At 49.7% G+C, this 27,203-nt stretch overlaps 1 protein-coding gene across 1 annotated transcript in view; it reads left to right on the forward strand.

The window, feature by feature from the left end:
* Positions 1–291: 291 nt before the first annotated feature.
* Uroc1 (urocanate hydratase 1) overlaps positions 292–27,203 on the forward strand; it is a 31,669-nt gene continuing 4,757 nt past the window's right edge. Inside the window, exons 1-18 of the mRNA XM_001066120.8 lie at positions 292–467; positions 3,876–4,006; positions 4,683–4,776; positions 5,253–5,312; positions 5,576–5,704; positions 5,827–5,888; positions 10,905–10,971; positions 11,062–11,205; positions 12,251–12,339; positions 13,272–13,334; positions 13,595–13,774; positions 14,202–14,299; positions 14,811–14,883; positions 15,962–16,083; positions 17,979–18,049; positions 22,027–22,125; positions 24,588–24,687; positions 26,529–26,610. Of these exons, the coding sequence (XP_001066120.2) occupies positions 342–467; positions 3,876–4,006; positions 4,683–4,776; positions 5,253–5,312; positions 5,576–5,704; positions 5,827–5,888; positions 10,905–10,971; positions 11,062–11,205; positions 12,251–12,339; positions 13,272–13,334; positions 13,595–13,774; positions 14,202–14,299; positions 14,811–14,883; positions 15,962–16,083; positions 17,979–18,049; positions 22,027–22,125; positions 24,588–24,687; positions 26,529–26,610 (1,790 nt within the window). The 5' untranslated portion in view covers positions 292–341. The remainder of the gene's footprint in view (positions 468–3,875; positions 4,007–4,682; positions 4,777–5,252; positions 5,313–5,575; positions 5,705–5,826; positions 5,889–10,904; positions 10,972–11,061; positions 11,206–12,250; positions 12,340–13,271; positions 13,335–13,594; positions 13,775–14,201; positions 14,300–14,810; positions 14,884–15,961; positions 16,084–17,978; positions 18,050–22,026; positions 22,126–24,587; positions 24,688–26,528; positions 26,611–27,203) is intronic.

Genomic DNA, 27,203 nt, shown 5'->3' on the forward strand with positions numbered 1-27,203 from the left:
AGGTTCAATGTCACATGACTTCCCATTGTCACGACATATATTCCAACATTGCCACCTTTCGACACCCTCTAAGACTGAAAAAAATCTCACCCTCGGAGCCCACCAGGACCCCAAACTCACACCCATCTAACTTGAGTATGCCCTACAAGGAGTTTCTCCTCCAGCAAGTAACGCTCAGGCAACCTGCCTATCAGGCAGTGATACAAATGACCTGCCCCTTATGCCCTCTCTGGGCCCAATGAGGGGCTGGAGGAGGTGGCCCTGGGGCTGTCCCCACCCTGCTTGCCCCTGACTGCCCAGTCAGTCACTTCACACTTACCTTCACCTCAGTTTCAGCGGACATGTCCAGCCTCCAGGAACTGTGCTCTGGTCTGCCCCTTCGCCCCCTCCCTGAGAACCGGGGTCGCTGGGCTGGAGTGCCACATGCTCCGGTTAGGACTCCCGACCTCAGCCCTGAGGAAGAGCAGGTAACAGCTCCTACCCAGTCCTCCGGGGATCTGGGGCCCTTTGATGTCTTTTAGGTAGCCCAGGTGACTGAATACCCTTCTTTCTTTCCACATATTAGCCGTCCCTGTCCCTACCAGCTCCCAGGGAAGGATGAGAGGGTGTGTCAGCATCTGTCACCTGATATTCTTCAGGTGAAGCCACCCTGGAGTTACCCTAGACTCGGAATTGGGGTTCCCACATCCAGATGAGGACGCTGGGGCTTAAGGTCACCCAAACAGTCTGCAGTGGTGCTGAGGCCACCTCTAGTGAGCAACAGGAAGAGACAGGGTGTGAAGTGGCCCTAGCTCAGCAGCTTCACATGAACCTTGCCCAGCTCCAAACCCTGAGTGACTCTTTTGTCCTCTGCAACAGTTTTTCTTTGTCCCTCCCCCAAACCTCCCATTGACTTCAGCTGTGCAGCCACCATTAAGGACTCAGCAGTGCTGGGAGGGATGACAGTTCAGGTAGCCCCTCACCTGGTGGCTCCCTTTACACAATGGATTTAGGTCAAAGAACTTTCCAAGCTGCAAGACTGACGCAAGTCCCTGAGTCGTGGGAGGCTGCTTTTCTGAAGGACACTGAAGTATGAAGGCTACCACGCTCACCCACAGACTGCTCTCCTGGGGATACCATTCCTAGACTTTTCCAGAGCTGCCTACAGTCAGGGAGCATGCTTAGGAGCCGCTGGGGTAGAACACTGGTGGACAGAAGCTGGGAATGAGAGCAAGAAAGAAAGGAACTGGGGGTCCTAGAAAAGGGGGTAGTACCAGGCAAGGCAGGCCTGGTGCTGAAGAGAGGGAGCATAAAGTAGGGGTTGGGGGCTACCTCCTCTTTTCACTTGACCTGTCTGATTCTGCTGAGCTCGTGTCTCTGCTGTGGTTAATGTTCTTCCTCCTTGGTCACCTCCCCGCCAGGCACCAGTGCCTTGACCCTCAGCCACAAGAGCTGAGAAGACTCTGTTGCTCCGAGGGCCTCTGCTGACACTCCTGTGTCTGGGTGATAGTGAGCAGCCTCCACAGTGTTTTGTGGTGCAGAAGGGTAGCCAGGAACTGAGAGATCGAGCCCGCATAGGTCACCCAGTGTTTGAAGTATACGGCATCCTTAAAGGAGAGGTGACCTGCAGATTTGGGGAGTTAGAGTTATGAAGGGCTAAGTCTCCCCTCTACAGATGGAGTCCCAAAATCCAGTGAAAGTTTCTCTTTCATTGACTTCATTTCCAATCGGGTGTGTATGTGTGTGTGTGTGTGTGTTTGCATACACACACATGTGTACATGTATGGTTGTGTGTGTGTTTGTGTGTTTGTGTCTCTGTCTATGTGTTTGCATGTGCACACACATGTGTAGGTATGTTGGTATACATGTATGTTTGCATTTGTTCTGTGCATGTGTTTGCATGCGCACACATGTGAACATGTATGGTTGTGTGTGTTTGTGTCTCTATGTGTTTGCATGTACAGACACATGTGTAGGTATGTTGGTATACATGTATGTTTGCATTTGTTCTGTGTATGTGTTTGCATGCGCACACATGTGAACATGTATGGTTGTGTGTGTTTGTGTCTCTATGTGTTTGCATGTACAGACACATGTGTAGATGTGTGGGTATACATGCGTGGTTGTGTTTGTTCCTCTGTGTGTGTGTGTGTGTTTGCATGTGCAAACATGTGTACATGTGCGGTTGTGTATATTTGTGTGTGTGTTTGTGTGTCTGCCTATGTGTTTGCATGTGCACACACATGTGTAGATGTGTTGGTATACATGTGTGTTTGCGTTTGTTCCGTGTGTGTGTGTGTGTGTGTGTGTGTGTGTGTGTGTGTTTTCAGGTGTGCATAGTTTCTCCCTTGTTTCCACTCCTTCACACTGCTCATTCTTTCATTGCTCCATTGGACTCGGGCTTCATTCCTTGCTTTTCTTTGGCACTGCTCTACCTACTGTACTTTAGTGAACCTATTGTACCGAGTGAACACTCAGTACAGACCTGTTCAACCTTCACACTGTGCCTGCTCAGTTCTGCTCTTAGAAGCACTCTTCTCTGTGTTCAATCTCTCTCAATGACCTTTCCCCCTTAGTCCTGCCTCATCCACTGCATCCTGCTGGGCATGAAATGGTGGGCCTGAATGCCCATCTCTACCAACACACTATCCTGAGAGGCCTTTAACACGGTGGGTCTGCATGTCTGTCTCTGCCTACATACCATCTTCAGCTTGTTGGCTGGGGCCTCCCTTGGGGTGGTCTCTGGTGTCCAACAACACCAGCATGTGCTCACTGAGTGCATGGACAAGAACATTTGCTAAGAAGCCAACCCCACATCCTATAAGGCATGTAAGAGGGCTTTGAGGAGGCAGTGATTGTGGCAACTTGAACAAAGAAAGAGAAAGGGCTGTTTGGAGACAAGAAAAAGAGTACGTGGAAAGGCAGAGAAGGGCCTTCCAAATGTGTCGACAGTGGAGACCCCATGCAAGTAGAGCTGGGAGCAGGATTTGAAGCACCTGATACAGCATGACTGGAGAAGATCCGGTATGCTGAGGCCACTGTGAGGACAAGCATTGCCAGGATCGTAGAAGCATTTTTGTAGAGTTCCAGGCAGCACGGGACCTGCAGAGATCCATAAGGGTGGGAGGGGACAGTTCTGTGATCTGGAACTCACAGAGTCCATAGGTGAACCCAACCCCATACTAACCGTGTCAGTTCATTAGTACCTAGGAGTTGGACTCTATTATTAACCCCACTTTACAGACAGAGACAGGAAAGGAGGAACCGGGGCACACAGGTGCTGCTGGGGAAATTCTCTGTACATACAGCTATGTCTTTAGCAACACTACATCCTCAAATCCACATCTCACCACTGTGGTACTCAGCCTGGTCCTCACATCGCCTCTGATATTGGCCATCCCTTGCCTCTTACAAGGGCCTTGATGATTTGTAACTTTTCACTTGAAGATCCCAGAACAGTCTCAAGACCTTAACAAAGCTATTTGTGAAAAGTGCCTTTCACTGTGTAGGGCAATATGCAGGCTGTGGATGATAATTCAGACGTGGTGGGGCCATTACAATGGCTACCATATCAGCTATGCTCACTGCCCATCCCAGAACACAGCCTCTGTACCATTTGCCAAGCTACAAGCCTCTCTGGGCTTAGAGTGGCTTTCCTCCCCTAAGTCTGCAGTCCCTAGACCAGATGAGGCCAAGAAAAGAGAGCTTGAGGTCTGCCCTCATAAAAAAGGTCAATGGCCATCTGGGGAGGCTTTTTTGAAGACAAAGCGATGTCCTCAGAGTGGCTCGACTAGTTTCTGAGTGGAGCAGAGGCAAGCCAGGTGGGGAGGGAAGATGGATTACCTGGAGGGCCCCAGGGCCCTCAACCCAGCCACCTCTCACCCTCCCCCTTCCAGCTGGCACTGAGGAATGCCTTACGCTACTTCCCACCTGATGTCCAGAAGCTGTTGGCCCTGGAGTTTGCCCAGGAGCTACGACAGTTTGGACACATCTACATGTACAGGTTCTGCCCCAGCATTGAAATGAGGTAAGCCCTCGTGGGTTTGGCTTCAGATAGGGCTGTGTAAAAGTCAGAAGCCTCGGGGGCTTGGGGGGAATCTGTGAGTAAAGGGGAGGTCAATGTATCTGAGGTGGGGGAACTGTGGAGATAGCACAGTGAGTTGACACCCTTATGCAAAGGAAACAGGAATTGAGGTGTCTTCCTGGGCAGGGGCTAAGCTCTGACACTGGCCTGCTTGGCCAAAAGATGAGGTCCTCACATCTGCTAGTATTTGCTGCCACCTTCCATGGAATCGCTGCCCAGGGGTATTTGATGAGTGAATAAAAGAACAAATAACTAAACTACCCAAAGGTTGAGGGCTCTGGAAAGCAGCCCTCAGCTCCCTCTGTAGTCAGGTTTGAAGTAGAGAGAGAGAGTGATTGGAGTGGGCTGAACTTCCTGCTCTGCGTATGTGGGAAGTCAGGATGCCTGGCAGCTGGTGGATCTGGTGCTCCACACCCATCCTCATCCCCCATACCCCCCGCATGCCTCCATGCCCACCCCACACCCCACACTCCCACTCCCACCCCCACACTCCCACCCCTGATTCTAAGGACTTCTTTCAGGTGCCTTGTCAGCTCAGCCAGGGCAGACTCCACATCTTAGTGGGACAGGATGCCTGAGAAGTCCCTTGCTGTGCCCATTGTGGGACTTTTTCTTGCAGGGCTTACCCGATTGAGCAGTACCCATGCCGGACACGGGCAGCTGCAGCCATCATGCACATGATCATGAACAACCTGGACCCTGCTGTGGCCCAGGTACTGTCAGGGAAACTGAGGCCAGCACAGTCCAGAGAAACATGACCTGAGATTCCGAGTAATGCTGTTGAGCCTTTAATGCACTTACAAAGCTGGCGTTAGAAAACAGTTCTCTGTAACCAGGAAACAAATATAACAAGAATATATAACAATTCAGTGATATAATTGCACCTAGAATTGTAGCTTTCTAATAGCCACCTGAGACTAAAAGTATCTAATAATATTTTATCATACGGTATCTTGTCATTATTAATGTTATTCCTTCTGTCCCTCTCTTTACGTGGACTCTTGACATGGAGGACACATTTCACATAGACAGCCATGCTCAGTAGCCCACATGGCTAGTAGCTGCTATGTGTCCCTTCAGACTTTTCTCCTTGTCCCCATTTCATTGTTCCTTTGAGTATAGCTGCAAGTAGGGTCTCCACTTCTCCCTGTCCACAGCCCCATCTCAGATAATGCCACATCTTCTTCAGTTTCCACAGGAGCTGGTGACCTACGGAGGCAACGGGCAAGTGTTCAGCAACTGGGCCCAGGTATGGTGGCCAAGCAGGCACTCGGTGGTCCATGGTTCTGCCTCATGCCCAATGCTTCAGCATTAGCAATTACCTGGAGATGCTTCCCTTATAAAAAGGAGTAGAATGGCATTATGCTCCCATAGGAGACCCTGGAGATTAAAGAGGATCTAGACAAACAATGCCATTAGACTGACGGTGTCTGCAGGAATCCCTGGATCTAGGTATGGGTGCAGGGTGCCAGTTCACACTTACAGAGTCCTCCATGTGCACTGTCCATCCAGTTCTGGCTGACCATGTCCTACCTGTCGAAGATGACGGAGGAACAGACTCTGGTCATGTACAGTGGACATCCTCTGGGCCTCTTCCCCAGCAGCTCCCATGCCCCACGGCTGGTCATCACTAATGGGATGGTGAGTCTGAGGCAGCAGGCTTGCAGCCTATCCAGGGCTGGGCTTGGGAAAGGGGGTGCTGTTGGTAAGGAGGGAATCAGGCACCAGTGCACCACTCACTCTCTGTCCCTTCCTCTTCCCAGGTCATTCCCAACTACTCCTCCAGGACAGAGTATGAGAAGCTGTTTGCCTTGGGGGTGACCATGTAAGTCACTGTGTCTGCTCTCTGCTATGAAGTCCGTCCTTAGTTATGTTTGGTGTTAAGACAACAGGGCTGCGTCAAGCCTGGCTTCAGAGAAGACTTTCAACTACACCATAGTATAGCAGAATCTCTTCGTTCTCACACAGCTGCACCCTAGTAGCTTTGTGCAAATGCTTACTGTTTTTTGTAGCCAAAGAAACATACAATTTTGGATTCCATTGTTTCAAAAGATTTTATCCTGAGTAACCCCAGACATATAGAAAGTTGGCTCACAGACACAAATGTCACACAGTTGATTTAAGAGAGACATAGAGACACTTGTCCAGTCCCAGACTCTATGCGTCTCAGAGAGCTTCTATATAATAGAATAAGGTGATTATTAAAGAAAAAAGAACATTGAAAATAAATTTCAGGGAATACCACCAAAATCCTATGGTAAAAATACAAGTGCTGAAGCCAGGGATGGCGGCACATGCCTTCCATACCAGCCCTTGGGAGGCAGAGGTGGGTAGATCTCTGAGTTTAAGGCCAGCCCAACCGACAATAGGAAGCTCCAAGATAGCCAGAGCTACATGTAGAGAGACCCTGTGTCAAAACAAGCAAAAAGTACAACTCGCTTTAGTATGTCTGTCTATCTACCTGTTGATCCATCCATCCATTCAGCCTATGAACCTCAAAGACTATTACAAAAACTGCTGGCTGGGATTTGATCTTTGTTTGTTTTGTCTTTTGAATTAATATCTGCATGCACAGTCAACCAATTGCTGGTTGAAAATGTTTGAAATCAAATCCCATACTGACGAGATGCAGGTATTTTCTTGCTGTTGTTCCCTGAACGTCAGAGTGTGGTTACTGTAACCACCTACACAGTACTTCAAGACTTGAATTACTCAGGTTCTGTGCAGATGTGGGCTATGTGACATACAGTGTTTGAGTGTCAGAGGATTTGGGTGTCTGCTGAGGGGAGTCTTGGAACCTGGCCCTCTAGAAGATTCCTTCAAGAGACACACTCATTGTCCATGAAATGTGCTCTGACAAACGGTGCAGATATGTGACTTACCCCATCAGGTACAGACCCTGTAACCAACCGGAAGAGCTGTGCTGGCCCTGCCGGAGGTGTGAAAGCTTTCTGCGTGCTGTAAAGCTAACCCAGGTTCCGCATCTAAAGGTTTCATCAAATGCATGGAAGGAGCCTTATTCCTGAGACCCCAGGGGATGTGTCTCCTGTGTCCTTCCCAACACCCTTCATGCCCATGGACTTTGAGCCAGGGGTAGAGACCATCATGGCGGCCTCTTTACTTTGCCTTTCCCCCTGGCAATACAGCCTGGGAGTCTGTCTGTGGAGCACCAGCCTGGCAAGTCACTCTCTCCTGTGGTATTCAGCAGCACCATGCTGATCTCTCTTGCAAGGCTTCCAGTGTTCAGCACGGCATGGAAGGTGTTCTGCTTGATCTTCGTGGACCTCTGGGACCATCATTCAGGGAAGGAAAAAAACACGTAAAATGGAATGTGTGGAGTGAAGAGCCAGTGACTTGACCTCCAGGTGACAGTCCACAGTGTGACCAGAGTACAGGACCCATCACTACCACTATGTGCCCTGAATTTACAGTCATCTGAAACAGACCCCTATAGTAGAGGAAAAAGGGACTCAGAAAACCCAGTCGCTTTGTTGCTGGCTATAACCAGCTTCTGTGAGTCTTTCTGATGTTGCTATTGGACATAGACACTCTTCCTGCTCCAGTGGAAGCAGCCTGAGGTTAGAGGTCTGAGGGCTTACATCCTGCACCACTTCTTCCTCATCGTGACCTCAGGCTTGTCCCATGCTTCTGTTTCATAGGAAGGGACTAAAGGTCAAAGTGACAGAGCTACAGATGTCAGATCTGGTCTGGCTGTGGCGCTGAGGGAGGTGTGGGGACACTGACTGCAAAAGGGTAAAAGTTAGACTTGGTGACACACACCTATCATCCCAGCCTTGGGAGGCTGAGGCAGGAGGATCCTAAGGCCTGACTGAGATACAGTGGGAGTTCAAAACAAGCCCGGGCAACTTAGCAAGGTAAAAAGAAAAGTTTTCAAAAACAAAAACAAAACAAACAAAGCCTCAGCTGTTGCTCGGCGGTAGAGCTCTTACCTGGTAGACGTGCAGCTCTGGGTTCAATCCTCAGTACAGAGGAAAGGTGGGAACTGCAGCAGAGGTGGGACAAGGTCTGCTGTGCAAGGAAACTGAGAAGACCTGAAGACCAAAACCTTCCTGCCTTCAGGGTGGCAAGGCTAGTCATGTAGGGGACATCCTGTGTGGGAAAATGTGGGAACAGGCTTAGCCTGTCCGTGGAGCTGGTCAGCACATTGGGCTGGAGGGTAGGGGTGCCCCTAAAGGAGTCCCTAAAGGCTCCTGCTTCCATTGCAGAAAGCTTTTGGTCCTGCAACTTTATGCTGTAAACTGCCTTGGGAGCATTATGTGGCATTTAGCTGAGCACCAAGGAACAGACTGTCAGTGCACATTCCTGGGCCTGTGTCCTGTGAAGCCTCAGGACCTAGACCTCATCTAGACAGAGGGGACATTCAGAGGTCCTGTCACATAGGCCTGTGTGGTAATTGTTCAATCACAGAGGCACAATCTGCAGGACTTGGGTATTTGCACAATGCCTCTCAGCTCAAGAACTCTACCTAGAGTCGACTCCACAGAGCCCATAGTGGGTTCGCCATCTCCAGAATTGTTATTCCAGCATTGTTCTCTTATGTCTGTGATACTCATGCACTCCTTCAAGATAAGGGGAATGCCCTCCTTTTTGCTTGCTTGTCTTTTTGAAATAGAGTCTTGCTAAAAGCAAGAATTCATGATCCTTCTGCCTCTGCCTTCTGAGTGCTGAGACGGTATGTATCATGCCTACATGTCTCCATTTTTAGAAGAGAAAATGAAGGTTCTGAGTGATCGGGGATATTGCATGGTTGTGTGGTAGACTTGATATTCATTCCCAGGTCTGTGACAACACACCCTCAACTCAGAGAGAAGAAGAGACTGGGGAAAACCACTGAGAGGCAAGAACCTAATAGAAGATACAATGAACTTTGCATTGAAAAGCAAGCAGCACAGAGCCCTTGAGAGTCTCCTAGTTTTCAGCAAAGAGGTAGATTAAGCAAGCAGAAAATGCTACTGTCCTTGTTACACTGCTCAAAACAGTATTTGCCAATTTCCAAGCAGTGGTAATGGCCACACTCAGGCAGTGCTGGTAACATCACTAGAAATTCGATGGCATCTAATAATGCTGGAAATATCAGGGACTGGAGAGATGGCTCAGCAGTTAAGAGCATTGACTGCTCTTCCAGAGATCCTGAGTTCAATTCCCAATATCCAAATGATGCCCTCTTCTAGTGTGTCTGAAGAGAGTGACAGAGTACTCACATACGTGTGTGTGTGTGTGTGTGTGTGTGTGAGAGAGAGAGAGAGAGAGAGAGAGAGAGAGAGAGAGAGAGAGAGACTAGAAATATCTGTTTCTGACAACCTCACAGCCTTCCTGCCTGCTTCCTATTTTGAAGACACAACCCACAGGTAGAGGGAGGCAACAGGAGGTCACACTGCTACAACTGTTCATTCATTCACATGGAAAATCAGAGCCAGCAGTCTTCCCAGAGGGGGGCCGAGTGCTATGGATTTGAAGGCCATCTTCTGGGAAGCCACAACCAATAATTGCCTGTTCTGATATGGAAAGGACTCAAGGACACTGTGTGGGAGACAAGCTATAGAAGCAACCCTTCGGAATAAAGCCCCACACTCAAATAGGAATCCTGCAGAGATTTTTCAACACACTGGCTGTGGATCTGGTGTGTGCAACATGAGGAGTCTCACAGATGTGTGCTCGATGCTGCCACCTTGCCATGTGTCCAGTGTCACCCCAAGAGTCCGGCTCCAGTATGAAGATGCCTCACAGTTAAGCCTACCAGATATCATTTGAATGGAATCCTACAGAACATGCTCTCCCACACACCACGCCTTCGCTGGGCCGTATGTGGCGGGGACACATTATCTCCTTTGTGTCTCATCCTGCACTTGCATAATCTCTTCCATCCATGTGTAGGCATTTCAGTGGCTTCAGATATTGATCACTGCTGATAAATCTCCTGTGAACACCGTTCTGAGTGACTGAGTAGACACTGGCATGTAGCGAGGGCATGCTGGGGTGTGTTCAGCCCTGCTCTGCCTAGCCCAACTATCCCCATGCTCGCTTTTAGAAATTAGTGTTGTGACAGATTTTAGGAGAATAAGATCTGTTTGTAAAAAGCCAGTGAGGTTCTAGCATATCATATTCTCTTACGTTGTTTTGTTTTCACTTGGCTTTAATTTTTAAAAATATTTTGGTGGGAGTACAGAGAAATGGTTTTCACCATGATGTTTTTATGCATGTATGTCATTTTAGTTATTTTTAAAGTTTTGTCTTTATTTATGATTATGAGTGTTTTACCTGTATGTATGTCTGTGCACCACATGTAGGCAGTGCCCATGGAGACAAGAAGAGGGTGTTCAGTTCCCTGGAACTGGAACTATGGGCAGCTAGGAACTCTTATGTGGGTGCTGGGAACTGAACCTGGGTTCTCTGCAAGAACAGCTAATGCTTCTAACTACTGGACTGTCTCTCCAGTCCCCATTATAGTTAGTTCTTATTTGTCCTCCCCACTGTTCCCAGATGCCTGTCTCTCCTTCTTGTTAGTCCTTTTTTTCCCTAAATAGTACCCTTCTGCTTTCATGGGACATATATTCTTGTTTCTCCCCTATAGATTTCCTCCCTCCTTCTCATAGTGCCCTTTCTACTTTCAACACACACACACACACACACACACACACACATCTATATTTCACAAAGAAGTGAAAATATGTGACATTTGTTTTTCTGACCCCAACTCTGGTTTATTCTGGCTAACATAATGATCTCCATTTCTATCCAATGGAGAATGTAGGGGCACCTTGAGAGTGGCCCAAGGTTTACTCTAAAGCTCCTATGTTTTGGCCTTGTCTTCTCTGCTCAGGTATGGACAGATGACAGCGGGCAGCTACTGCTACATTGGTCCCCAGGGAATTGTCCATGGCACAGTGGTAAGAGATGAGCACACATGCTGAGTGGTGGGTACCTGCAGGTGGATATACTGGGGACGGACAGTTAGCACCCACCTCCTCTGCCTACAGCTCACTGTGCTGAATGCCGGTCGGCGGTACCTGGGCATCGAGGATTTGGCAGGGAAGGTCTTCGTCACCTCTGGGCTTGGTGGGATGAGTGGGGCTCAAGCCAAGGCTGCGGTCATTGTTGGATGTATTGGGGTGATTGCAGAGGTAAGCTGGGGAGCTTCTGTCTGGCCCTTCAATTCTCCCTGAGTCATTCACTCCTGCCTCTCCTTGCTGCTTGCTTTCCTTCTTCTCCCCTTCTTTTTATCCTCTCCTTCCCCACCCCCACACCTTTCCACTCTTCCCACACCCCCTCCCCAGTCCTCCCCTTCTTGTTTTCTTTCACCAACCCCCTCTCCTCCTTCCCCAGCCTCCCTGGATGGATCCCTATGGCTACACATGGGTCTTGCTTGCACAGTGACCACCGCCCTCCATGTGCTATACCTGCTAAGTTCTGGCCTGTGAAGTTGTAACATTGTATGCACAGCCATTGTTTCTGTGTCCCATCAGATGCAGAACCTAGATGAGAGAGGAAAAAATGCTCGTGAATTAATTAGTTTAGAGCACCCCTTCCCCAGATTAAGTGGCTGACATCAAACAGAGGAGGTATACAAGCTGCTCCTTGACAGAAGAGTGCACAGGGAGGGGCTTGCCCTAGTGACTCTCACATCTGTTTGGAAGATGCCACAGTCAAGGAGGGAAGCAGGGGGCAGCGGAAGGGAGGAGCTTTGAGATATGTCTTGGTGACACACCAGTGTCATTTGACTTAGTTAACACTACCTGCCACTTGCGTGTCTGAGCTTTGCAAGGACTGTGTTGGGCTGCAGGTAACAGAGGAATACCTTAGCAGCTTATATAAATTAGAGTTTTATTTTTCTCATGTAACTGACAGTGCTCGCATTGTCATCACAGTTCAGCAGCTCAGTGATGTCAATGTTAGCTCCTCTGAACTCTCCTGGGCTTCTCTCATGGAGACAAAATCGGTACATCATCCAGCCATGCCACTCACACTCAAAGCAGAAAGAAGTGGGAAGAGACATGTTGGCTCTGGCTGACTGTCTCAGCCATGTCTCAGAAGCCCCTTCTTTTTTCTCATTGGTTGTAGTGACTGCCCTGAGGCTGCATCAGTGGAGTGGGGTACATGGGGTGGCACCTCTCGAGGGGTTGTTTGTTCAGGGGTGGTGTGTAATGGGCCTGTGTCCCGTGGCCTCAGGTTGACAAAGCTGCACTTGTAAAACGCCACCAGCAAGGCTGGCTGATGGAGGTAACCGACAGCTTGGACCACTGCATTGCGAGACTCAGGTACAGCAGCTAGCTGTGTGGGACTCAGAACACTTGACCCTGAGCACTGAAAGCAGGGGAGAGAGCATGACTTGGGCCATTCAGTGTCTGATGCCTGACCACAGGTATCATCCAGAGATTCCACTATGGGAATGTCATGGGAGGGTCTCTAGATATCCCATTTCCCATGGATTATGACTGCTGGCTTGTGGGTGGCCGTGAAATTCTCTTATATTGTTCTCCTAATCACTGAAATGTTAGTTGTGTATCACCATGCCTGACTTAATTATATTCATCCTCTTATCTGTTTCTATGTCTTCAGATAAATTTGGGATCCCTACCACTTGCATGCCCTGCCCCCCTAAGTGTGTTTTACAGAACCCATTAGAGCTGAAGTCCACATTTCCCAGAAACCATTGCAACTCAGCTCAACCAATTGGGGCATTCCAGCCTATTCTCTCTCTCTCTCTCTCTCTCTCTCTCTCTCTCTCTCTCTCTCTCTCTCGTGTCATGGGGTCTGAGGGAACATAACTCATCTTATCACATATCTCCAGGTCTACACTCACATGGGTCCACACTCACATAGGCCTGGGTAGACCCACAATAACAGAGAAACCCACAGTCACACTCAGGCCTTCATCCGTCCAAGCCCATAGTCACAAAGGCTCAAATTCACACAGGCCCATGTGGGACAGCACACAGACTCACACCCATCAGCCCACAGTTACACACAGGCCCACAGTCAGACAGACTCACACTCACACACAGGCCTACAATCACACATAGGCCCACACACTGACATAAGCTCACTCTCACACCAGCAAGCCCTTGGGAGCCTCCTCTGCCTGCCACGTTTTGCCAGCATTGAGCTCCCTGTGTGTAAGCAGAGCAGCGACATCCAGGGTAGCCAAGGGCAGGTGTGGGGCATCTATTCTGTCCTTTTGCCCTTCTAGGGAAGCAAGAAAAAAGAAGGAGGTACTCAGCCTCGGCTACCATGGCAACGTGGTGGATCTTTGGTAAGTGGAAACTGATGGCTTGGGTACCTCAGGGGTGCTAAGCACGTGCTTCCAAGTCACCAACTGAGCCTCAACTCTGTCCTTCCTGAAAAGGCCATCATCCCCACCCAGCCCCGTGCAGCCTTTCTGCCCATGCACTTTGTAAAGGAGAAAGCAGATGCTGCCTACAGAGTGTGTGGGTGAAGTGAGGGCTGTCATCTGGCCTTCCTCTAGCCCAGGTATGTCTGCCCTTTCTCTGACCACCCTGCTACTTCCCCCAGGGAGCGCCTTGTCCATGAACTGGACACAACAGGGGAACTTTTGGTGGATCTCGGGTCTGACCAGACATCCTGTCACAACCCGTTCAATGGCGGCTACTACCCTGTGCAGCTCAGCTTCTCAGAAGCCCAGAGCCTCATGTCCTCCAACCCTGCTGCCTTCAAGAACCTGGTACAGGAAAGGTGGGCAACAGGAAAGAGCAGCATAGTCTGCAAGGTCCTAACCTCTCTGAGCCTCAGCTTCCTTTCTTCAGAGGGGATCGTGGGCACAGTATTCTTGGGAATGGTGGGACAAGCTAAATGGATATTTGTGAAATCCCTAGGGCAGCTTACATGTCCTTGCTGGGTTCATGCTGGGACACTTATGGTGTCCTGTCTGGTACATTGAACCCCAGAGTTTAGGGGTCCACTAAAACACAAGGGCTCTTGAGGGGCTCAGGGTTTTAAGTAGACATGGGTATCGGTGGCACTGGGGACAGCCACAGTGAACTAGAGGAGGCTGATTCTACTACGAGAGACTTTCTGGCACCGGGGTTTAGCAGGGCTTGGGGAGGCTTGATGGGGTACGGCTGTGGAGCTAGGTCAGAGGCTGACCATCTGTTTGTTGCAGCCTGAGGAGACACATCTCAGCCATCAACAGGTTGGCCCAGGAGAAGTTCTTCTTTTGGGACTATGGTAATGCCTTCCTCTTGGAGGCTCAGAGAGCAGGTAGGCAGAGGGGGAAGCTGGACAAGTGGTACCTGGGGCCTGTGTGAGCATACCTGGGTGAATGCTTCTCTCCCAACTTCATACCCATAGCCCAGCCACATGGCCACCCAGTGAGTACCTGGAAGGTCTTATTGTGCCTTTACCGAGTTCTTCCTTCTGAAAGCTGATGCTGCCAGACTGGCAGGCCTCTCTGGGCCTTCACTTCTCCTTGCATTAAAAAAATATAAAAGATTTAACATCCACAAGAGAGTGTCTCCTTCCCTGCCTTCCTCTATGGCCATTTGCAAGGTCACTTGCAGGCCTAGTAGGGTGGCAATGAGGCTGACAGTGAGTGTGTGGGTTATGCCTATTCCCTACACCTAGACCACACAGAGGGCAGTATGCCATCCAGGTCTGCACTGTGCTGATTGTCTTATTTTTGCCCAAGGAAAGATCTTAAGACTCTGTTCCCAGCCTTTCCCAGGGTCCCTTGTTTAAGTCACTGTCTGTGTGGTCATGGGCACTCACACAGGAGCAGATGTAGAGAAGAAAGGAGCCAACAAGACGGAATTCCGCTACCCCTCCTATGTCCAGCACATTATGGGGTGAGTGATGGAGCCCCATTTGCAGGTGTCTAGCACCATTTCTGCTTTTCTCAGGACCTAGGACCTGGCCTTCCAGCTAGAAGAGCCTCTGGCACTGATCACCACAGGCCTCAGTGCTGAGACCTCACCTAGCTGGGGAGTAGACAGGCAGTGATCACAGCATTTCCATATGACACATATGTATAGAAGTGTCTTCTGCAGGGCCTCAATAAGAGGACCAAGGGGTCTGGCAGTCAAGGTTACTCCCCATGCACACCACCCTGCCACATACCCATTCATTTTCTTAAATGATGTGTCGTTTGGATGTTAATTCAATCCTGAAGACCAAGACCTGCTGTGGCTTGAAGCCCTTGTGCCAACTGGCTGTTCAGGGCAGTTCTGAGAAGGCCCAGTGGTCAAGAGAAATTGGAATGTAAAGGGACCCAGCAGGAACCAGGGCCAAGGTAGACCTATGGAGGAAGCTGAGCTTTCCTTACAGGTCTCAGTGTCCACAGAGGTGGCCAGAGAAGAGTGGAAGACAAGGCCGCAATCCAAAGAGGCAGTAGTTGCCTTCTGAGCCTTACTGCTATGGGTAGAAGCAGAGCCAGGGGTTGGCTGGGACACTGGGGTACAGAGTGGCTGTGTTTTCCCCCAGGGTTACACCCGGTCTAGCTCAGCAAAAATGAAGCTAAAATGGCCCAAGGCCATAGCATCCCTCTATCCCACTTCAACCGCCACAGAAGCTGAGTCACCAGGAAAGGTGGGGCTGAGTCCACACATTTACCCACCTTCCTCAGCTATTTAATTTAGATGGCTGGTTTCCATGCAGGCTCTATACGTAGTTTGAGAAAATGCTTGTCTTTGTCCCCATTCTCTATTCCTGCTGCTAGTGGAGAAGTGGTACAAGTGGGAGACGGGAGCAGAAGGCAAGGAGAAGTCAGAGGAGCTAGGAGGTCCTCTAAGACTTATTGTTTAGAAGCCAATAGCTTGAGCTTATTCTGGGGACTGCCCCTCCCCCCTAGACATGCCACTCCCCAGCTCAACAAAAGGGTGCAGGCAGTCCAGGAGGTTGTGGCTAAGGAGACATCTGTCCTTGCAGGGATATATTCTCCCAGGGCTTTGGGCCCTTCCGCTGGGTATGCACATCAGGAAACCCCCAGGACCTGACTGTCACTGATCATCTGGCCACATCTGTGCTGGAGAAAGCCATTGCTGATGGAGGTGATACTTCTGGATGGGTAGTGCTCAGGAGTGATTCCTGCTTCTGTGGGGCTCTTGGTGGCTTGTGTCAGATTCTGCAGGAGTCAAAGGACCACAGGTTGTTGCACAAGGGGACCTCAAGCACTTTCAGATCTCACTCCCTGAAAGCTGTTCTGAGTATGAAGCCCTTGCACATATCAGGCTCTGCCCTCCAGCTCTGTGCTCAGCTCCACCCCTCTCCCTGCTGGTTGCAAAGTCACAGGGGACTAAGTCAGTCAGCTATCTGTCACCACGACAAACACCTAAGTGAGCAAGCCTTCCCCTTAAGTTGTGGAGGTTTTCTTGGTTTCCTTTAGGCTCCTCTTTCAAAGGTTTCAGCAGTGGTCAGTTGGCTCCATTATTTTGAAGTGGAACTCTTCGGGAGCAGAGGTGGCTGGAGTCCCAACATCTCCTTCAAGGCTCCCCCAATCATCTCACTTCCTCCCACCTCTTAATGTTTCCATCATCCTCCAATAGTGCCACAGACTAGCAAACAGCCCCACAATCCCCAGGGTTTGCTGGGTATTGATGAGCTACTACCCCTCTCTAACCCAACCACTCTCATTCAGGCCCCCTCCCCCAGGAGTAGGGGAGGGAGTCATTTGAGCATTGGCATTGAGGGACACTTCTCATTCACTTCAGCTGACTTTTTATGAGTATGCCACCCCATGCCATGCTGGGCCCTGTCCACACCCACCTGATGCTCGAGTTCTCTGACATTGGGCTCCTGGGTTCATCTTGGCCATCAGTGTAGAGATTTGGTTCTGCCACTGAGCTGAGTGCCTGTGGTCTTCCTGTGTCTGTATGTCCCCCGCTGCTTTTATAAGACACACTGTCCTTTCTAATGTATTTGGTGTTGTCAGTCAAGTGCAAAGAGGAGGACAGACCAAGTGGCGGGGAGTGGCTGGGGCTTTACATTAGGAAGTCTGGCCCACTGCTTTCCCAGCTCCTCTAGCTCAGAACAGCTGGCTTGTCCTAAGAAGGAACATCTGGGTGTCAGCTGGGTACCTGCTATCCAGAGCTCTACCAGGAAGCTGAGTGCTCTCACACCTATAGATGTGCTGGCATAAGACTCTCCAGCACAATCAGCCTCCAGCTACAACGTGATCAGCCCTTGCCCACCAGGAGCACTCCAGCCTGGGAGCTTCGACCAGGCAGAGCAGACAGATGCTGAGGACCTCCAAAGCACAGGCTGCAATACCGGGCTGTAGAGTAGCAAGCAGTGATGAGTCCAAGTGCTGCCTTCATCCCAAATATCATTTTTAAAGTGTGATATTATATAAGCAAAGTGTTGATATGCTCTGTGTTGACTGCTGAGTCTCAGCTCTTACATTACCAGTCTGTTTCCGTGAGCTGCTCAGACCTGCTGTGCATCATGGCCACCAACCTGCTCTTGCCTCTCCTGGGGTAGACCATCCATTTCCACTTTAGGACCTGGATTCCCTCTGTCTGGAATTCTGTTCCCATAGAGATTCTCAGCAGTGAGGATTCTGACCTTCCCTTTCTTGGGGAGCCTTTATCCCCCTAATGCATCACCCTAGTAACCAGCTCATTACACTCTTGCCCGTAGCCAATTGTAGTCCTTGTGTCTGTGCCTGACTCAGTCTAGTATACAGTAGATGCTCAATAGCTGTTCTTCAAGGGAATAAATTCATCAGCAATGTGCTGCGTGGGCCCAGGCACTAATTCATTATCATCACACTCATTAATAATTAATCAATCGTTGCACACATTCTCAAATTCAGAGAGGCTAATGTAAGGGATCACCCATAAACTCCAGGTGCCTGTGGTATACATACACAGTGGGGAAAAAAAGAGTTGGGACCCTGGCAAGCAGCTTCCAGAACCTGACATATCCTTCCCTTTTCTCCCTGCAGTGAAGGCATCCGTGAAGTTACAGTATATGGACAATATACGCTGGATCCGGGAGGCTGCCAAGCACCAGCTGGTGAGAGCTTAGCTTGGGAACAAATGAGTACTGCAAAGTCCTGGAGGAGACTGAGCTCCCAGGAAACTGCCCAGAAACAAGGTGTAGCCATAGGGTTCTCAGCACAATCCCGGAACCCCTCTTGCCGTGCCCTGAAAGATGCAGACCCTGAAAAATGTGACTGTTGACAGCAGCACTACAGTGGCTGCCTTATCCAAGAGAGGGACTTGTAAAAGGGTGTCTGGGTAGCAACACAAACTGGAGACCTCATACTATGTTGGTGGGAGTGTAACGCAGTATAATCTGACCATCCTCCACTGTCTGTAGACCTAACAGGATAGGAACAGATTTCAGGATCCTATGTGTGCTGCAGCTAAAATGCCAAGGCAATCAAGAGGTTCTTGGCAGACAAATGGATCAACAAAATGTCTCTCCTTATACTGCAGCATATAAGGGCATTCTGCCAGTCACTGCCACCTCGGTGAAACTGAAGGACACGATGTTAACTGAAATAAGCCAGTCGCAGAAGAGCAAACCCATGCAAGATGCCACTCGCATACAACTCCTAGAGTAGGCAAGTCATAGACAGGGAATTACCAGGCTGAATGCCAGGGCTGGAGAGGGCGTGAAGAGACAGTGTTTCATGGGGACAGACTTTCGTTTTGGAAAAATGAAAAGTTTCTGCAACTAGATGGTGGGCCATCTGCACAGCATTGACAGGCTCATGTCACCAAACAGCAGGCTGAAAAGTTATTAATGTTTGTCAAATTTATGTTATGTTAGGTAGGATTTCTATTGCTGTGATAAAACACCATAATGAAAAGCAAGTTGTGGAGGAAAAGGTTTATTTGGACTCTGACCTTGCCTTTCTTGGGGACCCTTATCCCCTTAATGCATCACCTTAATAACCAGCTCATTACTAAACTCCTGTTCATAGTCAACTGCAATTCTTGTGTGTTCTAGCTTGGTGTCTGGTACACAGTAGATACAACTCAGTAGTTCTTCTTGTAGTTAATTCATCATTGAAGGAAATCAGGACAGAAACTCAAATAGGGCAAAAACCTGGAGCCAGGAGCTGATGCAGAGGCCATGGAGGGGTGCTGTTTACTGTCTTGCTCTTCATGACTTGCTCAACTTACTTTCTTATAGAACCCAGGACCCCCAGCCCAGGGATGGCACCACCCACAGTGGGCTGGACCCTCCCCAACATCAATCACTAAGTAAACATCCTACATCTGGATCTTATGGAAGCATTTCCTCAGTCCAGAGCTCCTTTCAGATAACTCTAGCTTGTGTCAAGTTGACGTAAAACTAGCCATGACAGTGTATTTTACTGATTTTCCTTTTTAGTGAGGATGATAAAATGTGTATCTCGGGGTTCCTGAGCAGCAAACAAGATCTTCCTCCATCCAATTACCCCACAGTCTCTGGAGTCCCTGTGGCACCGGAACTGACTCCATGATGGTCTCCCTGAGTGCTCTGGGTCGATGGATCAACCTCCATCTATGACACAGAGGCAGTGGTGCTAGATCTTGTGGTGTGCCTCTGTGACCCTCACTGGGCACAGCTCTGCCCAGGCCCAGAGCTGAGCACACCAGTGAAGGACAGCACCAGCAGGGGACAGATGGTTGGTCAGAAAAGGTGTCTGATAATAGAGAACCATTGCCAGGCCCTGGTTAGAGAGCAAATTAAATAAAGAAGAAGCATTTGGTCCACATATGGCTAGGCTAGCTAGCCAGAGGTTTCAGAACCAGGAGGGAACTGTCCCCATCATGGGCCATCCTATCTTAGGGTCACAGTTTGCTTGTGTGCCCCCATAAAACTCTATGTGCCAGCCACAATCTCTACGACCAAGTTCAAGCCAGGGAGCCTGGGGCTGGGGCTGGGGTAGAAGGAGGGCTGTAGGCAGAGTCTACGAGCCATCCGGAGAGGCCGGAGGAACTAGCAGCAGGATGAAACTATCTGGGACTGCTATGGGGGGTGGGTTCTCCTCAGTTAATCTCTACTTAAAACTGTATGTATGTATGCATATATATGTGTGTGTATTTATATATATGCATATACATATATGTATGTACATGTATATATCTTATTTCAGGGTACAGTTCTAGAGTGTGAAGCACATTCAGTGCTGTCTTCCTGTCCTTGCCATCCATTTCTAAAGCTTTCTCATATTCTATCTCAAACAGTTTTTATTAGATACTATCCACCCTCTGTTCCCAGCCCAAGGTACTATATGGGGGCCCTTAAGAGTGGGGCAGTGGGGAGTGTGTGCAGTGTTTGTGTAGTCCTGACGAGCCAGCTCTAGCTGGCAGTTTCAAGGCTTTATGTGCAGCGTGAGTCAGAATCCTCTGTCCTTCCAAGGCTGGAATGTTGCAGTTTTCCCTCTCTAACCCTGGTTAGGGCTTGGTTTCAAGATCCCAGTGGATACCACAGCCCACTCAGATCCTTAATACACATGACCTCGTGTTAGCACAGAACGTGCACAGGCCCTCCATGTACTTATATCACCTTTGGATGACTTGTTAGACCTAAGACAAGGTAGAGGCCAGGCACACATTAAATATTGAGTCACTTAGGAAATAGTCACAAGAAAAAAAGGCCCATTCACATTCAATACAGCTGGATTTTTCTTTTCTGAATGTGTGTGTGTGTGTGTGTGTGTGTGTGTGTGTGTGTCTGTATGTGTGTCTGTGTGTGTGCACGCATGTACAAATGCTGTGTCTGAGGCCAGAAGTTGACCATGAGTGTCTTCCTTGATTTGTCTTCACTTTCTATTTACCAAGGCCGGGTCTCTCATTCAGACCTCACTGTCTACTTATCTAGGCTGCTCCAAGGATCCCACGTTAGCTCACTGAGCACTGGGATTACAGGTGGGCTGCACTGAGTGCTCAGCTTCCATGGGGTACTGAATTCTGAACTCTGGTTCTCATGTGTGTCTGAAAAACATTTGATGCACTCAAGTATCTCCCCTAACCCTTTCCCCAAATTTTTTAAAGATATGATCTTATGTAGCCCTGGCTATCCTGGAACTCATGAAACAGCATCAAACTCAACAGAGGCTTGCCTCTGCCTGGGATTAAATGTTTATGCCATTACACCTAGCTTTCCTGAACACTCTTGATCATGGTTTGTTGACCATGCAGGGGCAGAAGCTGGAGACATGGGCTCTGTTCTATCGAGTGGATAGACCACAGTTTGCCTATTCACGCTTCAGCTGCTGGATACCTGTGTTGTTTCCACCTCTCAGGCTTGTGACTAGCTGCCATACCCATGGTTGTGTAGGCACCTACACCCAAGGAGTCTGAATTAATCTCTATGGGGTCCACATACCACCCATAATTATCACAGCCATCACCAAGTAGCATCCTGGCTGAGAACTGTGGGGCTAAGAAATGACTTTTTCATTCCTGAACACTCACTGGCATTTCCTTCCAGAGGTGCGACACAAGAGCATGAGGTCCGAGTACCAACCTATAGGGAAGTTACCCATCCCTCTGGGCCTCTGTCTCATCCTCTGTGTGATCAAGCTCGGGACAATAATGTAGTGTTTTCCTGGAGACTCAGCTGTGGACTGTGGGGAGAGTGCTTGCAGTAAATCAGGCTTGATCAAGTCTCACATTGGTGGTACTGTTACGATGTGGAAAAGACTCAAGGAGACAGGCCCCACAAGAGGAAACCTCCATGGTACACACGGAGTCTGTCTCTGAGGGTCCTCTAGGGATGGGCCCTAAGGAAAGGGACATAGAAGGGAATGAGGTAACCCAGACCTCATGAGATGTCCATTTGTGGACATGTGTTGGCCCATCAGTGTGGTATCTAGTGGGCTTGATGAGAGATATGACCCAGGGCCCCATACTTCAGAGTTACCAAGCATCCCTGGGTCCTCCGAGATCTCCCTGGATGGGCCAGCAGGTTCTGGAATCACTTACACCTTTCCCATACAGAGCTCTTGGATGCATTTTGGCTGAGGGGCTTTCTCATTCTTTCCTCTGCAGGTGGTGGGCTCCCAGGCAAGGATCCTGTACTCAGACCAGAAAGGTCGAGTGGCTATTGCGGTAGCTATAAACCAGGCCATCGCCAGTGGGAAGATCAAGGTGAGGGACACAGCCTATGCCTTTAGAAGGTTTTGTAGACACCTTATCACAAAGGCCCTGCTTAGGGCCTCCCAGCTAGACTTCTTACTCACACCCGTCTTCCCTTCCCACTTCTCCAATCTTCTCAGAGAGTTGCTGCCACTGCCACTCTACCCTAGTAACAAGGAACTTCCACCATCCCTGGCTGAGTGCCCTTGTAGGGATACTAGGTTCCCCAAAGTCCTTGGACTCCATGAAGGAGATAGGCAGAGGGGCCTAGAGAAGAGCTGCTCTGGGAGCCTGTCCCACTTGGGAGGCAAAGGTGAGGGAAGGAGAGCATGGAGGGCTTAGCATCCTCCCAGAATCTCAACTCTGACATAGGTCACTATGGTGGGAGGACTAGAGATGAGAGGTGAGCAGGCTTGTTCAAACAGGTGTCCTAAGAATGTCTGTTTTGCTGTGGCCTGGGCAAGTCAGGTCATTCTAACCTGTGTTTCTCTACTCAGTGTAAAGAATAGAGTGCTGAAAGCCCCAAAGTGGGTGTGAGGCTCAAGTGAGTCACAGTTCACAAAAATAATGCTATACATCTTTTCTGAGTTACCTAGTTCAAACTGTGAAAAAAATGGCTCAAGTTTGCTCATCCTTCTCACACTTCTGGGGAACCCGGAACCCTGAGCCCTTGTGCTCTAAGAAGCTGATTTCTCCTTTCCTTCTTGTTTTGGGGGCTTGTGTCCTGTTCTTGGTGGCATTGTTCTGTCTGGAGTATTGGGAATGCCACTCAGAGGTGAGGGAGAGCTAAAGCACAAGCTATGGAAAGTCATTCCTGCAGATGGCCCAGCCTCAGAGCCTAGGGTGGCACCTGCAACAAGGTCAACATCCCAAGCTCCCTGGGATGCTTCCCTGAAGCGCACTGTGCGAGGGCTGCTGAGAAGCTCCTGCTGCCATCCAAGCTAGCACCCTCTCCCTCTTTCTTTGGTTCATTGGATAGAGTCCTACTGTGCAGGTGCCTCAGGACATAGCAGAGGGCAGGACAGACAGTGTTCTGGCCTCAGAACTGGTACGATGGAGGGAGCTGGTGACATATAATGCAGATAAGTTAGGAGGTGTTTACAGGTGTCATGAGCCCTGGTGGGGAGATGAGGATCAGTGGTACAGGCAGACTCTCCTGGGCTGCTGGTATTCAACTGAACCCTCAATGACCAGAGGTGCCTGAAAGCAGTTTCAGCACAAAGATATAGTCATTGGCAGAGCATGGCCTGTTCAAGGAAGGGAAGGGTATCTGGGGTCTTCTGAGTTCCAAGGAGAACTTGAGCCTCCCATCAGGCTGCATCAAGTTTGGAGAACCTCTGAAATCCCAAGAACCACTGTGGAGAGTTAGGGGAGCTAGGTGTGTCTTCTTCATTGTGAACTTTGAGGAAGATGTCTGTGCTAGATCTAGAAACAGTATTACCTCATTGGAGACAAGTGGCAGTCCTCAGGGCACTAGGAACTGCTCCCTTTGACCACAGCCAGGATGATACTTGACCATGCAGTTGCCCATATGTCCCCTGTTGCCATCTTGCTAGCTCAGGGTCCCCTTTGCCCACCTCTTTCCCTCTGACCTCATATGACTCTAGGAAAAGCTTCCTCTCGTGGTGGAAGTAGGCTATGAACAGGACAAGAAACCTGAGCCCATCCGTACTCGGCCATACCTGCTGCACCTCCAGGGTTAGCTGCATTACACTATATGGATACAGGCAGGAAAGCCACCCACTGCACCTAGGGTCCCCAGGGGTCCTGAAATCTTTAGAATACAGGGAGCACTGTTTGCACATGTGACTAATTTCACCAAGTGGGTTTGTTCTCACAGGCTTTCACCAAATAGGTTTGTTGTCACAGACACTAGCAGCACAAAACGGGCCCCGGCAATTGCCTAGCCCAAATAGTCAAGGCCCAGGGAGGGGAGGTGACCTCCTTGACATCACACAAGGAGTTTTGTCCACACCCCTGCTACACAGATCACAAGGGGACTCCTAGCTGTGTCTGCCCACACATACACTCACACACCTAAGGCTGTCTTCTGGCCCCTTTTCTCTCTGCAAAGGCTCAGGAACCAAACTTCTTGGGTGGAGCCCAGATTTGATAGAGCATGGACAGGTTTATACCCCAGCTTACTGGCTGTCAAGCTCTTTGGTGTAGGCCAAGTTCCTCAGCCTTTCTGTGTCTAGTCATGTTGCCTACAAAGTGAATGTGTTAGCAATCCTGCTATCTGGATAGAGTTCTTGTGAAGCTGTGTGTTCTCATGCTAATTTATCACACTGATGCCAGTTGGGACATAGGAACCCACCAACAGCTTCCGGTGTTTATTCTTGCTAGAGCGGGCCTATTTTCAAAGTGGAGAAATTCAAACAATATCTGGAATGCCGTCCCCCCCCATCCTCTGCCTCATGCCCTCAAGCCTGGTAGGTACTATTGACTGATATACCCTTCCCTGCCCCCTGCAGGCACCAGTGGTCCTGAGCCGTGACCACCATGATGTGAGTGGCACTGACAGCCCCTTTAGGGAGACTTCGAATATTTATGACGGTTCTGCCTTCTGCGCAGGTGAGGAAGACCAAAAGATTTTTGTCACTCAAAGTTAACCAGCTGAGGAGGTGCACACCCATAGTTCAACAGTTCTGGCGGATGACTGGGATACAGAAGCGTGGCTTGAGCTTAAGAATTAATAGCATCCTGAGTAACATAGAGAGACCTCATCTCAGAGGGAGGAAGTAGATTTTCCATCTTCCAGGTTCTGTGCTACAGGCTTTCCTCCTCCTCCTCCTCCTCCTCCTCCTCCCCTTCCTCCTCCTCCCCTTCCTCCTCCTCCTCTTTCTCCTCACCTTCCTCCTCTTCTTCCTCCTCTTCCTCCTCCTCCCCTTCCTCCTCCTTCTCCTCCTCCTCCTCCCCTTCTTCCTCCTCCCCCTCCTCCTCCCTCCTCCTCCTCCTCCTCCTCCCCTTCCTCCTCCCCTTCCTCCTCCTCCTCTTCCTCCTCCCCTTCCTCCTCCTCCTCTTTCTCCTCACCTTCCTCCTCTTCTTCTTCCTCCTCCTCCTCCTCCTCCCCTTCCTCCTCCTCCTCTTCCTCCTCCCCTTCCTCCTCCTCCTCTTTCTCCTCACCTTCCTCCTCCTCTTCTTCCTCCTCCTCCTCCTCCTCCCCTTCCTCCTCCTCCTCTTTCTCCTCACCTTCCTCCTCCCCTTCCTCCTCCTCCTCTTCCTCCTCCCCTTCCTCCTCCTCCTCTTTCTCCTCACCTTCCTCCTCCTCTTCTTCCTCCTCCTCCTCCTCCCCTTCCTCCTCCTCCTCTTTCTCCTCACCTTCCTCCTCTTCTTCCTCCTCCTCCTCTTCCTCCTCCTCTCCCTCCTCCTCTTTTTCTTCTCCTCCTTCTTTTTCTTCTCCTCCTTTTTCTTCTTCCTCCTTTTCTTCTCCCTTGTCTTCCTCACCCAGCACCAGTAGTATGAGAGTCTAGGTTCCCTCATCTCTGTGAGAATTGGAGGGGTGGGGTGAGACGGGGGATTAAAGAGTTACAGGAGGAAGCCGCAGTTTTATGCCTGTGTCTCCAGGATGGCAAAATAGCAACTCTCACAGACCTACTCACATCTATCCTACAGCATGTTAGATGCTTAGAAGGTGACTGAAAGGGATTCTGCTTCCACAGGGCCTGACTCCAGAGTTTGCTGGCTATGTGGCTGTCCTTTAATGATGGGCTCGCTTCTGCTGCAACAAAGCATCTGAGGAAAAACTAAACTAGGGCTGAAATAGTGAGTGGCTAGTTATTTGTAGCCAGCGCACTACCCAAGCTCTGTCCCTAGTAAAGGAAGCCAGAGACACGTGCCTGTTTGTATAGAAAGACACCTCTCAAGTAAGCATGCTCAGCTGGAGGTCACGCAGCTTCACACATTGCTCAGTCAAAAAAAAATGTTGGACAGGACTGTTTCCTGGGTAGAGAGCTGAGTGTGATAATAAGCAAATTTATCTAAGCCATCTAAAAGCTTGAGCCACAGTGACTTTGGGAGTTTCTCTGGAGAGCTTTATTTGAAGCAAAACATCTTGGAGGAGAGCCATCAGCATTTCAAAGGACAGCACAATCATTGTGCTGAAGTGATCATCTCTCAAGTCCTGCTGCCAACATAGGGACCTCACTTCTCTGATGGAGTCTAGAAGTGTCATTCCTTTGCAATCCCTGCCCTAGGCACAAATGGGCATTCAGTGTAGCTGTAGTAAAGGATACCAGGTACAACTGGACTTTGTCCGTTTCTCCTGCTTCCTCTGTTTCTAGACTCCCCTGTCTCCATTCCCCACTTACCGCCTGACACACTGTTCTTCAGTCCCAAGAATTAGCATAAGCCTGTCTGATCCTCAGGACCATCTAGTGCAAGGAGTGATGGCACATGCTTCCCTTTTTCTGTAGACATGGCCGTGCAGAACTTCGTAGGAGATGCCTGTCGTGGTGCCACCTGGGTTGCACTTCACAACGGAGGGGGTGTAGGCTGGTAAGAAGACATCAGAAAGCAGGCTGTGGGCTGATGTGGAGACCATGGGAACCTCGTGGACCTGGGGACCTGCAGTTCTTGGACTTAGGTCCTGGCCACTTGTTCTATTGAGGGCTTTGTGTGAATACATTCCTCATGTGAGCTGGGAACTGGGGGTCAGTACGTTGGGGTGCAGAGGACAGAGGGACAGAGAGGGAGACTCACAAAAAGCAACTCCAGCAGTTTGGCCTGTACCTATCACATAGGACACAACGGCCAGCATGAGTGACAGTCACATTTGTTCCCGTATTCCCGTTCCCACTCTAATATCTCCCTTGAAAGAATCGGATGCATGTTTGTCAGGACAACAAGTTCCAGGCTCCCCAGGCCCCCCATCTTACATTCACACAGGTCACTTTCCAATCAGCAACAGGGCAGGGTCCTTGGGGCCTCCATGATAGTCTCTGCATTGTTGATCATCTTTCTGTTCTTGGCTTATTTGGCTGACAGCTTCTCAGGTCGCAATCCATGGTCAGTTGACCACACTGCATTTAGGCAACACAGTGTGGCAGGGGCCTCTAGGAGTGAGGACAGAACCATTCATTCATTGATGA

Source organism: Rattus norvegicus, chromosome 4 (assembly GCF_036323735.1).
Source record: "Rattus norvegicus strain BN/NHsdMcwi chromosome 4, GRCr8, whole genome shotgun sequence".
Classification (NCBI taxonomy): domain Eukaryota; kingdom Metazoa; phylum Chordata; class Mammalia; order Rodentia; family Muridae; genus Rattus; species Rattus norvegicus.